We start from the raw sequence: 17294 nt of genomic DNA on the forward strand, positions 1-17294 counted from the left end.
CAAATATAAAATCTCATTTATAGAAATAGCATTGACAGTAGCGAAAAATTGTATCGCGATCACTTGGACGACCGACTCCCTCTACTTAGCACGATGGACTATGGAAATAAACAGCTGTTACCTATAGAAAAAAAATCACATATAACTTAAAGAATAAATAGGACACTTTTGTAAAGGTCTGGCAGCCACACCTGGACCACAGAGGGGCCCAAATACAAGAACAGAAAGGAACAAAAAAAGGGTATAAAAGTAACTATTATACATATATATATATATATATATATGTAAAATTGAGTTTCCCCAACTGCACTCTATATACTTAAAATATATGTAAGCACTGATAGTGAACAGATTGGTATGTGTGGAAGGGAGGGAGGGAGGGGCTGTTTTGATTTTGTTTTTGTTGGTTGTGTTTGTGAGAAATAGATTAATATATTGTATATTTGTATAATTTTTGGGGAAAAATATCAAAAATAAAATATTCAAAAAAACCGTTAATGCAAGGGACAGGGGCTCAGATTTGTGGATCATTGGGAACTCTTCTGGGGAAGGTCTGAACTTTAGAAAAAGGATGGGCTGCATCTGAACTGGAGGGGGACTGATATCTTGGCAGGCAGGTTTGCTAGATCTGTTGGGGAAGGTTTAAACTAGTTTGGCAGATTGAGAGTGCAGAGATTAGGGTAGAAGGACAACTAGATTTGAAGGGAGAGAGTAATCAGATTGTTAAAATTAATGAAGGAGAGGGGGTAGAAAAAGTAGATGGTAATCAAAGGAATGAATGCGGGGAACATTCTCTCAAATGTATGTATTTCAATGCAAGGAGTATGGTAAGTAAGGTGGATGAGCTTAGAGCATGGATTGACACATGGAAATATGATATTGTAGCCATCAGTGAAACTCAGTTGCAGGAGGGGCATGATTGGCAGCTAAATGTTCCAGGATTCTGATGCTTTAGGCATGATAGAACAAGGGGAGAAAGAAGGTGGAGGAGTCACACTGCTTGTTAAAAAAAACATTACAGGGGTGCTGTGGCAAGATAGATCAGAGGGCTCATCCACTGAGGCTATTTGGGGGGAAGTGAGGAATGCGAAAGGCATGAAAACACTAATGGGGGCGTATTATAGACCCTGTAATGGACAGACAGAATTAGAGGAGCAAATTTGTAAGAAGATAGGATATATGTGTAGTAAATACAAGGTGGTGATTGTAGGAGATTTTAACTTTCCACACATTGGCTGGGACACCTATACTGTGAACGGGATGGATGAGTTGGAGTTTGTCAAATGTGTTCAGGAAAGTTTTCCAAATCAATACATAGAAGAACCAACTAGAGAGAGGGCTGTTTTGGATCTCCTATTGGGGAACGAGATAGATCAGGTAATAGAGGGTTGTGTTAGGCAACACTTTGGGTCTAGTTTTTGGTTAATAATGGAGAAGGATAGGGTTGGGCCCAAGGTTGAGATCCTTGATTGGAACAAAACTAATTTCGAGGAGATGCAAAAGGATTTAGAAAGTGTGGATTGGGATAATTTATTGTCTGGGAAGGCTGCAACAAATAAATGGAGGATATTCAAAGGGGAAATTTTGAGAGCAGAGAGTCCTGTGAGGATTAAAGGAAAGGTTAATATAGATAGCCTTGGTTTCCAAGGGATATTGGGAATTTAGTTTGGGGGAAGAGGGATGTGTACAAGGGTATAGACAGCAGGGAATAAATGAGGTGCTCATGGAATATAAAGAATGCAAAATAAAATCAAGAAAGAAATTAGAAAGGCTCAAAGGAGATATGAGGCTGCTTTTGCAGGCAAGGTAAAAATAAATCCAAAGGGTTTCTACAGGTACATTAAAAGCAAAAGAATAGTGATAAAATTGGGCCCCTTGAGGGTCAGAGAGGAAGGCTATGTGAGGAGTTCAGAAGAGATTAGGGAAATTTTAATTCACTAAGGAATATTGAGCCAGGTGAAGTAAGGAAAACTGGTAGTGAGGTCATGGAAAATGCACAGATTAATGAGGAAGTAGTACTGGCTATTTTAAAGAGAATAAAGGTGGGTAAATCTCTGGGTCCTGACAAGATATTCCCTAGGCCTTGAGGGAGGTTAGTGTAGAAATAGTGAGGGCTCTGACAGAAATATTTAAAACGTCATTAGTCATAGGGGAGGTACCGGAGGATTTGAGAGTAGCTCATATTGTTCCACTGATTAAAAAAGGCTTTAAAAGTAAACCAGGCAATTATTGGCCTGTCAGTCTGATGTCAAAGGTAAATTAATGGATAGTGTTCTTAGAGATGGAATAACAATTATTTGGATAGACGGAGACTGATTAGGAGTAGTCAGCATGGTGGTAGATCATGTTTAACAAATCTTATAAAATTTTTCGAGGCAGTTACTAAAAAGGTTGACGAAGGGAAGGCCTTGTGGCCTTTAGTGTATGTGGACTTTAGTAAGGCCTTTGACAAGGTTCCACATAAGAGGTTAGTTAGAAGGTTCAATCATTAGGTATTAATGTTGAAGTAGTGAAATGGATTCAACAATGGTTGGATGGGAAAGTGCCAGAGAGCAGTGGTGGAAAATTGTTTGTCAAATTGGAGGCCGATGACTAGTGGAGTGCCTCAGAGATCAGTACTGGATCCATTACTATTTGTTATATACATTAATGATCTGGACGATAGGGTGGTAAATCGGATTAGTAAGTATGCAGAAGATACAAAAATTGGTGGTGTTGTGAACAATGAGGAAGGGTTTCAAAGCTTGCAGTGGGATATAGGCCAGTTAGAAGAGTGGGCAGAAAGATGGCAGATGGTGTTTAATGCTTAGAAGTGTGAAGTGTGAGGTGGTACATTTTGGTAGGACTAATCAGCAAAGATCATACGCCTTAAATGGTAAATAATTGAGGAGTGGAGTAGAACAAAGGAATTTAGGAATTCTGGTACATTATTCCCTGAAAGTGGAGTCACAAGTAGATAGGGTGGTGAAGAAAGCTTTTGGTATGTTGGTCTTCATAAATCAGAGCATTGAGTACAAGAGTTGGGTTGTCATGTTGAAGTTGCATAAGGCATTGGTGAGGCAAAATTTGGAATATTATGTGGAGTTTCGGTCACCGAATTATAGGAAGGATATCAGCCAAACAGAGAGGGTGAAGGGAAGATTTACAAGAATGTTGCCTGGGTTTCAGTTACAGGGAAAGATTAAACAGGCTAAGACTTTATTCCCTGAAGTGTAGAAGATTGAGGGGTGATTTGATAGAGGTATTTTAAATTATGGGGGGGGGGGGGGGGGGGTGAGATAGAGAGTCAATGTGGACAGGCTTTTTCCATTGAGAGTGGGGGAGATTCAAACAAGAGGTCATGGATTGAGATTGAAGGGGGAAAGGTCTAGGAAAACATGAGGGGGAAATTTCTTCACTCAGAGGGTGGTGGGAGTGTGGTAAGAGCTTCCTGCCAAAGTGGTAGATGCTGGCTCGATTTTATTATTTAAGGAAAAGTTGGATAGGTATATGGATAAGAGGGGTATGGAAAGTTATGGGCTGGGTGCGGGACAATGGGACGAGGTGGGAGAAGGTGCTCGGCATGGACTAGAAGGGCCGAACTAGCCTGTTTCTGTGCTGTAATTGTAATGTGGTTATATGGATTGAAGGTCAATCCACAGGATCATGAGGGTCAGAGAAGATCATTGCAGTCTCCATCCCCCACATCAATGTGGTCCACCGGGATCGTTGTCTGAAGAGGGCGCGCAAAATCATTGAGGACCTCCTTCCACCCCGCGCACAGCATGTTTCAGCTCCTCTCACCAGGGAAGAGCTATTAGAGCCAGCACCACTAGGGTGAGGAACAGCTTCTTCCCTCGGGTAGTGAGAATGCTGAATGGCCAAAGAATCTCCTCACATGAACCATCTGAGACTCTCATATTCACGAAACAATACTTATTTATTTTTATAGATATAATACTTGTCCTACATATGTACTGTTTGTACATGTGCTATGTCTGGTTGTGTGTTTGCATGTTTTTCACCGAGGATCAGAAAACGCCGTTTCGTCAAGTTGTACTTGTACAATCAGATGACAATAAACTTGACTTGATATGGAGCAGTCTGCTCGAATGTTCTAGAAACCTAGGGGTCTGAAGGTATTAACATATGATTTCTAAGCCACGAGGTAGATTCCCTTGGGGCAAGACCAGATGCTCATTGCAGTGCTTCTTGCTGTAAAGGTGTTCTCACGCTTTGCAAAGTGATTAAAAAATTCATTTGTGTGGCCGTATTCATGTTTGTTTCCAAACAACCGAAGGTCCACTTTAACATTGCAGACATGGATTGCATCATTTGCTGAAGAGTCACCAGTGGAAGATTTTTAATCATGAGCAAACACCTCCAATTCAGACCTTGTTGTGAAAGGAAGGTCATTAATAAAGTAGCAGAAGGTAGTTGGGCCCAGGGCACTGATGTCCCGCAATTGAATGATTGCAACCATCTTGTGCAAAGTAGGACTCCAACTACTCAGGTCTTATCCCTTTGATGCCTGCTTGCTTCGATTTTTTTACATTTGAAAAAGAATTAAATGTGCAGCATGGCCCATGAGCACATGCTGCCCAAATACACCGATTAACCTACAATCCCCGTACGTTTTTCATTGGTGGAAGGAAACCTGAGCAGCCGGACAGAGGAAAACCATGCAGATATGGGGAGAACATACAAACTCCTGACAGAGTTCACTGGATTCCAACTCAGGTCGCTAGTGCTCTAATTTTTCTTTGGCTTGGCTTCGCGGACGAAGATTTATGGAGGGGGTAAAAAGTCCACGTCAGCTGCAGGCTCGTTTGTGGCTGACCAGTCCGATGCGGGACAGGCAGACACGATTGCAGCGGTTGCAAGGGAAAATTGGTTGGTTGGGGTTGGGTGTTGGGTTTTTCCTCCTTTGCCTTTTGTCAGTGAGGTGGGCTCTGCGGTCTTCTTCAAAGGAGGCTGCTGCCCGCCAAACTGTGAGGCGCCAAGATGCACGGTTTGAGGCGTTATCAGCCCACTGGCGGTGGTCAATGTGGCAGGCACCAAGAGATTTCTTTAGGCAGTCCTTGTACCTTTTCTTTGGTGCACCTCTGTCACGGTGGCCAGTGGAGAGCTCGCCATATAATACGATCTTGGGAAGGCGATGGTCCTCCATTCTGGAGACGTGACCCATCCAGCGCAGCTGGATCTTCAGCAGCGTGGACTCGATGCTGTCGACCTCTGCCATCTCGAGTACCTCGACGTTAGGGGTGTGAGCGCTCCAATGGATGTTGAGGATGGAGCGGAGACAACGCTGGTGGAAGCGTTCTAGGAGCCGTAGGTGGTCTAATAGCGCTGTGCTAACCATGCCACTCTCATTTTAGCAGGGCATTTGGATGCCACACTTCAACTCTTCACCCTCAGCAGCTTGTCTTCCTGAATTCTACACAATTTATTTCTAAAAACCTACAATCCCAAAAGCTTCACAGCCAATGAGACATTTCTGAAGCTTCCTGATGGGGCGACCACAGTTGGTGTAGGTACTAGCACACTGGGACCGGGGTTCAAATCCCACGCTGTCTATAAGGAGTTTGTATGTTCTGCCTGTGTTTGGGTGGGTTTTACCAGGGGGCTCCAGTTTCCTCCCAATGTTCGAAATGGACCGGGGAAGTAGGATAATTGGGTGTAAAATAGGCAGCACGGACTCATGAACCGAAAGAGCCTGTTACCATGCTGTATGTCAACATTTAAAATTTAAATTTAAATGATCACTGTTTACATGTATTAAGTAGAACAACTAATTTGCACTCAGTCAGGACTCAGGGACTGCAATATAAAGATGAGATAACTTGTTACACTCTTCATAATTTTTAGTGTACATATTGGTCTGGGCACAGGGAGGATAAAAACAGTGCCATAAAACTTGAAATTCCCCCTCAAAGGACGGACCCTGATTTAACACGTCATTTGGACAGAGGATAAAGCAAAGATACAGTATCAAATATTGCCAATGAGCAGGCAGCCATCCTCCTTGATCCCATTTGGGCAACAGCAAGTTGCTTCGAATAGAACAGGACCAGATTGCCATTGGAGCTTCTTTGCCCCCCACCAAATGAATAAGAAATGTTTTGAAATCTACAGAGCAAAAGATAAGACTTTGAATGTGTGATTGGAAAAGGCAATTAACAAGAGCATGTTTACAAGCTGCACTTAGGAAAACGATGCATGTTAGGTCTATTTTTCCCAAAATATTTGCATTAATCTGAATTCTAAATTAATGAAGCTATATTAATATCCTATAGCAAATTTGTCTCTTTTAGGTTAGCTTTCTTGACATACTTTCACACAGTGGTGAGTGCATGGAATGCACTGCTGGCAAAGGCAGGTACAAAAGGATCCTCTAAGAAACCAATAGATAGGTACATGGAAATGAGAAAAGTGGAGTACTATGCAGTAGGGAAATTCTCATTGTTAGAGCATGCAATAACATGATTGGCTGAATGGCCTTCACTGTGCTGCAGATTTCTATGTTTAATGTGGCCATTGAAAAGAGTAGAAAATAATTTTTTGTAAAATAAAAATATAAACTCTTCTGATTCACAAATATTTCAGGATCCAAAAGGAGCAGAATTGAACATCAAGTGTACTCATGAAACATTTGCGTGTTTTTCAATAAATCATAAACAATGATTAATTTTTTTAAATGTTTTAGGTCCCCTAGCTGATAGCATTGGACAACACTTTTTTTCCCCCAAAAAGTTTACTTCCTGAAAATTTAGCATGTTTAAATGCATAATAATGATGACACAAGCTGTCCTCAACAAATGTGAGGAGCCTAGGGTTTATCTTAGTCACCAATTTTACAACTGAAGTAGAGCTCATAGGCTTTTTTAATAACTGCAGTCATGCTGCATCTTTGAGCCGTAAGCGGGTACTCACCACAAATGTAACAGAATGTATCATGGCTGCTGTGACGTTAATGAGACATTTCTGTTGTACTGAATTTTCCTGTAGCCATTAAATGCTATGGTTAAGTACACTCACTGTGCTGAAGAACATGTGCATCAACATGCATCCAATCCACAACAATGTAATGCACAGCATCATATAAGTGAGCTGCTTTTATAGCCTGTCAGCATCTACCTTGACTAAGCAGGCCTAAGGCAACATTTGCATAGCACCTGCAATGAGTGCATGCCCAAGCATGCTTGGACCGACCACAACAGCTTGCTTTATGGGCAATATACGAGAAAACTTAAAACATGACAGGAAATCACAAAAAATAGGTTTTATCTAAAATAAAATGGTATGTGATCAGAACTTCTTAAAGAGATTTTCATGATCAGCAACCCAAAATCCATAAAATATACACAAAAAGGTTCAGGAAGCAAAGTCTGCATTGTCCAGTGTAGTCCCTCTGAGCTGTAAGCCATCCCTGCAATATTCAAACCTGTGACGTAAAAACGTCAATGGTATTTATTTAAATTTCAATTCGTTCCATTACCTTTCGAATGTCCTCCAAGCTTTCTCCATTCAGCATATTCGGCACTTTGGGGGTCATCAGCTCCCTGGACCCTAGTGCATTCTTCTGCTCCTGTAACTGTTTCTGCTGCTGTTGGTACTTCAGCATCTCTGGATTCTCAATGATGGTGGTGGACAATTGCTGCTCTGTTGTAATTGCTAAGCTTTTGCCATAAGTCTTCTGGTGAATCATGTTCTGTAAGGCAGGGGAAAATATAATGGAGGATTTGGGTCACTAAGCAGGTGAAGAGTTACAATTAGCCTTCAAGGGGAATGTTTAATATCCTAATAACCAAATTTATTTCTGCTCCCAGTGAGTTACATTCTCTCGATGAGATGAAGCAATCTTCAGTAGTTAACCACGACATCTGCATGAACTGAAATGTTTTTGTTCTTTCATGGAAATTGTGCTAATTCAAATTAATTTTAGTTTTCAAGGTTCCCTTATGTCAGGTAATAGGAAGGAACATGTAAAATTACACCAAATTGCCCTCTGCCTGCCGTAAATGTCACTAGGGGTGCCATACTGTATGAGAGAAAGAGATGCAAAAGAGAGTCCTGTCAGAGTCACTGAGTGTCTGGGGATTTGCCGGCACCGCTCCTGCAGCCTGTGCGGCCGCAGAGTCTAATTTTCTTTTTTTTTTTTAATTTTTTTTATTTTTCACTGTGAACCATATCAATCAAAATACATTCAAACATTTCCTTCTTAAATATACACAGTGGCATTTTCTCCCCTTTTTTCCCCCACTACCTTCCCTCCCCTCCTCCCAATCCCCCCAAACCCATTTTATGTTCAACATATATGATACAATAAAACCATTAAACAATGTCATCACACAATGAAAATAAACAAGAAAATTGTGTCATCTACTTTTACACACTGGATACGGTCATTTTGTCTTCTTCTCATTTTATCATTTTAGGGGGTGGAGGTCCAAGGCAAGCCCTCTCTGTTGTGTTCCATGTACGGTTCCCAAATTTGTTCAAATAATAAGACTTTATTTTTTAAATTATATGTTATTTTTTCCAACGGAATACATTTATTCATTTCTATGTACCATTGCTGTACTCTCAGGCTCTCTTCTGATTTCCAAGTTGACATTATACATTTTTTTTGCTACAGCTAAGGCTATCATAATAAATCTTTTTTGCACTTCATCCAGTTTGAGGCCTAATTCTTTACTTCTTATATTACTTTGAAGAAAGATCTCTGGATTTTTTGGTATGTTGCTTTTTGTGATTTTATTTAATAACTGATTTAGATCCTCCCAAAACTTTTTAACTTTCTCACATGCCCAAATTGCATGTACTGTTATTCCCATTTCCTTCCAGCGAAAACATCTATCAGATAATGTTGGATCCCATTTTTTTTAAACTTTTGGGGCGTGATATATAACCTGTGTAACCAATTATATTGTATCATGCGTAACCTCGTCCTTATTATATTCTTCATAGTTCCAGAGCATAACTTTTCCCATATTTCACTTTTTATCCTTATGTATAAATCTTTTTCCCACTTTTGTTTGGGTTTATAGCTTATTTCATCATTTTCCTTCTCTTGCAGCTTGATGTACATGTTCGTTATAAATCTTTTTATTATCGTTGTTTCTGTAATCACATATTCAAAGCTGCTTCTTTCTGGTAATCTCAGTCTGCTTCCCAATTTGTCCTTTAAATAGGCTTTCAGTTGATGGTATGCAAACATTGTACCATGAGTTATTCCATATTTGTACTTCATTTGTTCAAATGATAATAAATTATTTCCCAAAAAACAATTTTCTATTCTTTTTCTCTCCCATTCTCTAAAGGAAAGGTTATCTACTGTGAAAGGGATTAGTTGATTTTGCGTCAATAATAATTTTGGTAGTTGATAATTTTTTTTTCTTTTCTAAGTGAATCTTCTTCCATATATTGAGTAAATGAAGCAGTACTGGTGAACTTTTATATTTCACCAGCTTTTAATCCCACTTATAAATTATATGTTCCGGTACCTTCTCCCCTATTTTATCTAGCTCTATCTTAGTCCAATCTGGTTTTTCCCTTGTTTGATAAAAATCTGATAAATACCTTAAATGTGCTGCTCTCATAATTTTTTAAGTTTGGTAACTGCAAACCACCTTGTTTGTACCACTCTGTTAAATTCTGCTGGATGGCTTTTTAAATTATTTTACTCCAGAGTCACCTGCCCCATTAACAATGGTTTTTGTCTGGTGGTGATGATAGTTGGCCACAACAGAGCGTCAGAGCCCCACATGGGCAAGTGAGGTCAGGTGTGGGATTTTCCAGTTGTGGTGTCATGTCGGCCCTCAAAATGTTTCAGACTTTGGATTTTCGGATAATGGGTACTCGACCCCATTGGATAATTATTCATTCTCTGTGCTAAATTAAATTTAGTCACACAGCACAGTAACAGGCCCTTTCAGCCCACAGGTGCTTTTAAAATGCAGCAACCGGGTAGCCCTCCTGGGACCCAGGTGCAATTAGTGGGGCAAAGATGCCTCCAGCACATTTTAAGCTGAGGGGGGGATGGCCCCAGTAAATCGCCAACTTGGCCATTTAAGGAGGATTCCACCCCCGTGATGACGCAGTAAGTGACGCATCATGCAAACTAGTCTCCCTTGTCCCCCCCACCAGCAGTCAGTCTTCCCCCCACCAGCTGTCAGTCTCCTTCCCACCGTCAATAGCGCTCTCTCCCAGCCCGTGGCAGCTGACCCCTCTGCCTCCCACAGTGACATCGACCTCTCCCCCATGGCAGCGACATCTTACCCCCCCCCCCACTTCTGAACCCCATGCCATGGCAGCGACCCCTCTCTCCCCCCCAATCACTGCAGACACTTAAGCTGGGGTTTCCCTGTGACTCCAGCACGTAGGTGCTGAGGTCACAGGAGTAACCGGGTCGTCCATTTTGCTGTTCAGGCCGCCAGTCGATGTGCCTTGGGTCAGTTTAACTGGGTTCCCTGAGTACTTCCATGGAAGGGCAGGGACTTGGTTGACTTTGAACGACACTGACCAGGTCGGACCTTTTCAAGCTGCCTTGTGAGTGGGGCGCTAACTGGGTAAGTTGCCCGGTTAACCCCATTTTACAAGACAGTTTGAAAGCACCTCACGAGTTGATGCTGCCGAATTACACCCAATTAATCTACAACCCCCAGTATGTTTTGAATGGTGAATGGAAACTGGAGCCCCCAAAGAAAACCCACACTGACTCGGGGAGAACGTACAAACTCCTCACAGACAGCACAAGATTGGAACTCCGGTCCCGATTGCTGGCGCTGCACCAGTATTGCACAAACCACTACTCCAACCCAATATAATCTGATCAATCTCCATGTAGCCTAGTAATTTGCATTCAGTTGAGAATGCAAGCAGACCAATGTATTTGTTGTACTTCAGTGTAGCTGAGGGTCCGACATTCATTACCTTCTCCTCCTCAGTTAGTGGATCACCCAGTTCTTCTTGTGAGAAATCCAGAAATGCCACTGTTCCATCCATTGAGCACACCAACAATCCCAATCCAGTTAAGGTCCTGGTGTAAAAAAGAGATGTATATACATATTCAACATCTTCAAAGCCAACACTTTAAACTATGACTACGTGACTTCGTATGACAACAGACCAAACACAAACTTGCTGATGAAACCACCATTGAGAGCCGTATATAAAGGGAAGATGAGTCTGCATGCAGGAGTGATTGAAAACTTGGCTGAATGATGTACTAACAATAACTTCACACTCAATGAATGGCTGCATCACAGTCTGGTATGGGGGACACCAATACCCCTCAGCATAAAGCTCTCCACAGCCCAAAACATCACAGGCAAAACCCTCCCCACCAACGAGAACATCTACAGGGAACACTGCCGTCAGAGGGCAGCAGCGATCATCAAGGATCCACACCACCCAGCACACACTCAGTTCTCACTTCTGCCATCAGGAAAGAGGTATCGGTGCCACAAGACTCACACTACCAGGTTCAGGAACAGCTGCTGCCCCTCCACCATCAGACTCCTTTGAAACTTTATTTAAAGATTTTATTACTTAAATAAAACAAAGAAATTACATTTAAAGAAAAAAATAAAAATGAAGTAATTATTGCAACACAACATTAATAACCTAACTTAAATCAATCTAACCCCCCCATTTATACGACCACTAAAAAAAACTATATATAAAAAAACCCCACCCTTCCCCCAAAATAAAGAGTGAAGAATTAATAAAGTTAGTAATATTATATATTAAAAAAAACACTCACAAACAAAAGAAAATAACAAGTAAAAATATTAATTAAAAAAAATTATCAAAACTAAAATATCACACATAAAACATATTTAAATCAGACTTAATTGCAACTACTTAACAAATGGAGTCCACTTCAACTTATAAAAAGACATCTTATCTTGAATTGAAAAAGATATCTTTTCCATAATTAAACAAGACTTCATCTCTAAATACCACCTATCTAAGGTTAGTATATTTCTATCTTTCCAAGTAAGCGCTATACATTTCTTAGCCACTGCTAAGGCTAAATAGATAAAAGAAATCTGATAATCATTTAAGCCTAAATCGATTAATGATTGCATATTCCCTAATAAAAATATATCAGGATCTAATACAACATCTTTTTTTCTTTCTTTTGGCTTGGCTTCGCGTACGAAGATTTATGGAGGGGGTAAAAGTCCACATCAGCTGCAGGTTCGATTGTGGCTGACAAGTCCGATGCGGGACAGGCAGACACTGTTGCAGGGGAAAATTGGTTGGTTGGGGTTGGGTGTTGGGTTTTTCCTCCTTTGTCTTTTGTCAGTGAGGTGGGCTCTGCGGTCTTCTTCAAAGGAGGTTGCTGCCCGCCGAACTGTGAGGCGCCAAGATGCACGGTTTGAGGCGATATCAGCCCACTGGTGGTGGTCAATGTGGTAGGCACCAAGAGATTTCTTTAGGCAGTCCTTGTACCTCTTCTTTGCTGCACCTCTGTCACGGTGGCCAGTGGAGAGCTCGCCATATCTTGGGAAGGCGATCTTGGGAAGGCGATGGTCCTCCATTCTGGAGACGTGACCCACCCAGCGCAGCTGGATCTTCAGCAGCGTGGACTCGATGCTGTCGGCCTCTGCCATCTCGAGTACTTCGATGTTAGGGATGAAGTCGCTCCAATGAGTTTTGAGGATGGAGCGGAGACAACGCTGGTGGAAGCGTTCTAGGAGCCGTAGGTGATGCCGGTAGAGGACCCATGATTCGGAGCCGAACAGGAGTGTGGGTATGACAACGGCTCTGTATACGCTAATCTTTGTGAGGTTTTTCAGTTGGTTGTTTTTCCAGACTCTTTTGTGTAGTCTTCCAAAGGCGCTATTTGCCTTGGAGAGTCTGTTGTCTATCTCGTTGTCGATGCTTGCATCTGATGAAATTGTGCAGCCGAGATAGGTAAACTGGTTGACCGTTTTGAGTTTTGTGTGCCTGATGGAGATGTGGGGGGGCTGGTAGTCATGGCGGGGAGCTGGCTGATGGAGGACCTCAGTTTTCTTCAGGCTGACTTCCAGGCCAAACATTTTGGCAGTTTCCGCAAAACAGGACGTCAAGCGCTGAAGAGCTGGCTCTGAATGGGCAACTAAAGCGGCATCGTCTGCAAAGAGTAGTTCACGGACAAGTTTCTCTTGTGTCTTGGTGTGAGCTTGCAGGCGCCTCAGATTGAAGAGACTGCCATCCGTGCGGTACTGGATGTAAACAGCGTCTTCATTGTTGAGGTCTTTCATGTAGATATTATATAAACTATTAAATATAGATTGAATACCTTTCCAAAACTGTTGCAATCGGTCACAAAACCAAACTGTATGTAAAAAAGTATTAGCCGTCTGATCACAACGAAAACAACAATCTACCTTACTAAGACCAAACTTTTTTAATTTCTCTGGTGTTAAATATAATTGATGTATAAAATTATAATTAATCATCACTAATCTAGCATTAATCAATTTCCGAATACTATTCTGACAAATTTCCATCCAAGCTTCTTCAGCTATTATAGAACCTAAATCTTTTTCCCATTTCAACTTATCTTTATCCCAATCTGTCTTATTTTCATTTTCTTGTAAAATACAATACAAATCAGATATATACCCCTTTTTTGGTATGGAAAGTACATATTTCTCAAAACTAGTTTCAGGCAATAAAATCATATGTCGGCCACATACCTGTTTTACAAATGATCTTAACTGATAATATACAAATACAGAATTTCCACTAATACCAAATTTCCTTTGTAATTCCTCAAAAGAACAAAAACATCCTTCAAAAAAACAATCTGATAATTTTTTTATTCCTTTCCTTTCCCATTGTTTCAAAGTAATATTGGAGACTGTAAAAGGAACAAGTTGATTATTATATAATGGCAATCGCCTAGACCATTTATTTTATAAGCCCCAATTTATTAAGTTTACTTGTCCATAAATTCAATAAATGTTTCAATATTGGTACATCATAAGTTCGTAATAAATTTTTATTCCATCGAAACAAAAACTCATGTGGAATTTTTTCTAAAATAACTGCCATTTCTATCTTTGCCCAACTAGGTGGATCCTCCGTATTCATTAATGCACTAAGAAATTTAAATTGAGCTGCCTCATAATAATATTGAAAATTCGGTAATCTCAAACCTCCAAATTGAAAATCCCACATCAACTTTCTCATTGCTACCCTCGGAAATTTTCCCTTCCATAAAAAATCTCTAACTGCTTTATATAAATACTTAAAAAAACTATTTTTAAAAAAAATAAGGAATTGATTGTAACAAATACTGTATCCGAGGAAAAATATTCATTTTTATAGTATTAATCCTCCCCAATAAACCTAAACGTAAATCCTTCCACCTGATCAAATCTAACTTAATCCTTTTTATTAAAGGAAGATAATTAATTGAGTATAAATCTTGATATTCTGTATTAACATTAATTCCTAAATATTTAATTTGTTTAGTCCACTTCAAATTTATAATATTTTTATATATTGAATAATCATCTTTACAAATTGACAAAATTTCACTTTTAGCCCAGTTTATCCTATAACCAGATAATTGACCATAATTTTCTAAAGATTCTTGAATTGCTGGTAAAGAAATATCAGGATCCACCAAATATAATAAAACATCATCAACAAATAAATTAATCTTATATTCCTCATTCAAAACTCTCATACCCTTAACATTTTCATTTTGACGTATTAATTGTGCCAAAGGTTCAAAAACTAAAAACTATAGCAAATAAAGCAGGTGACAATGCCTAGTAGAACTTGTTAAATCAAAGGATTCTGAAATCTGCCCATTGGTAGCAACTCTAGCCTTCGGACTATTATATAAAGCCTTTATCAATCCAATAAATGAGGAACCAAAACAAAATTTCTCAAGTACTTTAAATAAAAACTTCCACTCCACTCTATCAAAAGCCTTTTTCTGCATCCAACGAAACCACTATTGGATAATTCATTTGAGATTTAGATTTGTTTATCAAAGTTATTAAACGCAAAATATTATCAGAAGCATATCTATTTTTTATAAATCCTGTTTGGTCTTTATGTATTATTTTAGGAAAATATTGAGCTAATCTATTAGCCATAACTTTAGCTACAATTTTATAATCCACATTTAACAACGATATTGGTCGATAAGAAGAAACCTGTAAAAGATCTTTATCTTTTTTTGGTATAACTGTAATTATAGCATTAAAACAAGATTCAGGTAATTGAAAAGTTTTATAAATTTGCTGTATTACATCCTTATAAATAGAAGATATATCAACATAAAAAGTTTTATAAAACTCTATAGAAAACCCATCTTCACCAGGTGCCTTTCCATTTGGCATATCTCTTATTGTCATTTCAATTTCATTTTCTGTAAAAGATTTATCCAACTCTTGTCTATCTTCTTGATTCAATTGTGGCAATTTAATATTTTTCAAGAATCTATTGCATCTTCAGCTACATCTTTACATTCTGAAGTATATAATTTTTTATAAAAATTACAAAATTCCTCATTAATTTCTTTTTGTCTAAAAGTAATACCCGATTTCTTTCTAATTGCTGGTATAATCTTAGATAATTGTACTTTTTTCAACTGCCATGAAAGAACTTTACGAGCTTTCTCACCCCATTCATAAAACTTATATTTAGTTTGATTCATTAAACATTCAAACCGATATGTTTGTAATTCATTATATTTAAATTTTAAATTAGTTAACTGATTCTTTTGCATTTCAGTAGGATTTTTTTGAAATTCTTTTTCAGTAACAGTTATCTTTTTCTCTAAATCTTCAATCTCTCTAATTCTCTCTTTCTTTACTTTAGAAGCATAACTAATAATTTGACCTCGTAAAAAAGTTTTCATTGCATCCCATAAAATAAAATGACTAGAAACAGAATTAATATTATTACTAATAAAAACCTCAATTTGTTTTTTTAAATAATTAATAAATTCTGGTTTTTGTAATAGCATAGTATTAAATCTCCATCTTGGGGTTCTCTGAACATCTTGCGAACTCTGATATTCTAATAATAGTAATGAATGATCTGAAACCAACCTTGCCTTATAATCCACAGATATAACTCTATCTTGCAAATGCATTGAAATTAAAAAATAATCAATTCTTGAAAAAGAATTATGGCGTGAAGAGTAAAAAGAAAAATCTTTCTCTGTAGGATTAAATCTTCGCCAAATATCAACTAAATTCAAATCTGTCATCATATTAGTCACTTGCACTGCCATCTTAGATTTTTTAATTGTTCTTGGATACTTGTCTAATAAAGGCTCCAATAGCACATTTAAATCTCCCCCAATCATCACATTAGAATTTGCTTGTCCAAGTTTTAAAGACATATCCACAACAAAAGCTGTATCCTCAACATTTGGAGCATAAACATCAAGCAAAGTCCAAGCCTCGTTAAAGATTGTACAATTCAATTTTAATAATCTTCCACCATTTTTCTCTTCATTCTGTAACTGAAATGGTAGATTCTTGTGCACCAAAATTGCCACTCCTTTTGCCTTTGAATTAAATGAAGAATAAAAAACTTGTCCAACCCATTCACGTTTAAGTTTCAAATGTTCCTTATCCATTAAATGAGTTTCCTGCAAAAAGGCCACATCAACTTTTAGTTTTTTTAAATAAGCAAGTACTTTCTTACACTTAATAGGATTATTTAAACCCTGAACATTAAGAGAAGCAAACTTTAATTTAGACATTTCTTACAACAACAGAACAAGAATAAAAAAGAAAAAGAACAAGAAAAAAAAGAAAGAAGAAAAAAATCCCTCCCCTTATCCCCTCTTAAAACTACAACAAAAAAAATTTTAAAAAATAAATTATTTTTTTTAAATAATAAAAAGAAACTTCACTCCTTAATCTAAAAATTAATTAAAAAAACAGGTAAGAGGTTACGACTACCTCCTCCTGTCTAAACCGCACAATGCGGTAACTCCCACAAAATATTGGGTGTGAGATAACTCACATGTAGCTGACAACTTCTGGAAAATAATGCCCACCCAGTTCCCTCTCCTAACTCCCATTTCACATGAAACTATAATCATAATCATTATCTAAATCTTCTTGAGAGAAAATTTTTTTTTTAAATTTAATCAGCTTTGTCAGTTCGACCACCATTGCTTCCATTTTTTCTTGAAATTCGATTCCCATCTTGCGTCTCCACTCTCTTCGGAGACCGTGGAGGACTACGTCGTTCCTGGAATTGTGTAATTGGTAACAATTGAGCAAAGTCCATAGCTTCTTTAGGATTGTCAAAAAATTTTGGTTGATATCCATCCTGAA

At 38.7% G+C, this 17294-nt stretch overlaps 1 protein-coding gene across 2 annotated transcripts in view; it reads right to left on the minus strand.

Moving 5' to 3' along the window:
* hira (histone cell cycle regulator a) overlaps positions 1-17294 on the minus strand; it is a 191380-nt gene that overhangs the window by 78137 nt on the left and 95949 nt on the right. For both annotated transcript variants that reach the window (XM_069933676.1, XM_069933675.1), the window contains exons 11-12: positions 10915-11020; positions 7478-7690 (exon numbers count right to left, since the gene is read on the minus strand). In XM_069933676.1, the coding sequence (XP_069789777.1) occupies positions 7478-7690; positions 10915-11020 (319 nt within the window). The remainder of the gene's footprint in view (positions 1-7477; positions 7691-10914; positions 11021-17294) is intronic.

The sequence above is a fragment of the Narcine bancroftii genome, chromosome 4, assembly GCF_036971445.1.
Source record: "Narcine bancroftii isolate sNarBan1 chromosome 4, sNarBan1.hap1, whole genome shotgun sequence".
NCBI classification, from domain to species: Eukaryota; Metazoa; Chordata; class Chondrichthyes; order Torpediniformes; family Narcinidae; genus Narcine; species Narcine bancroftii.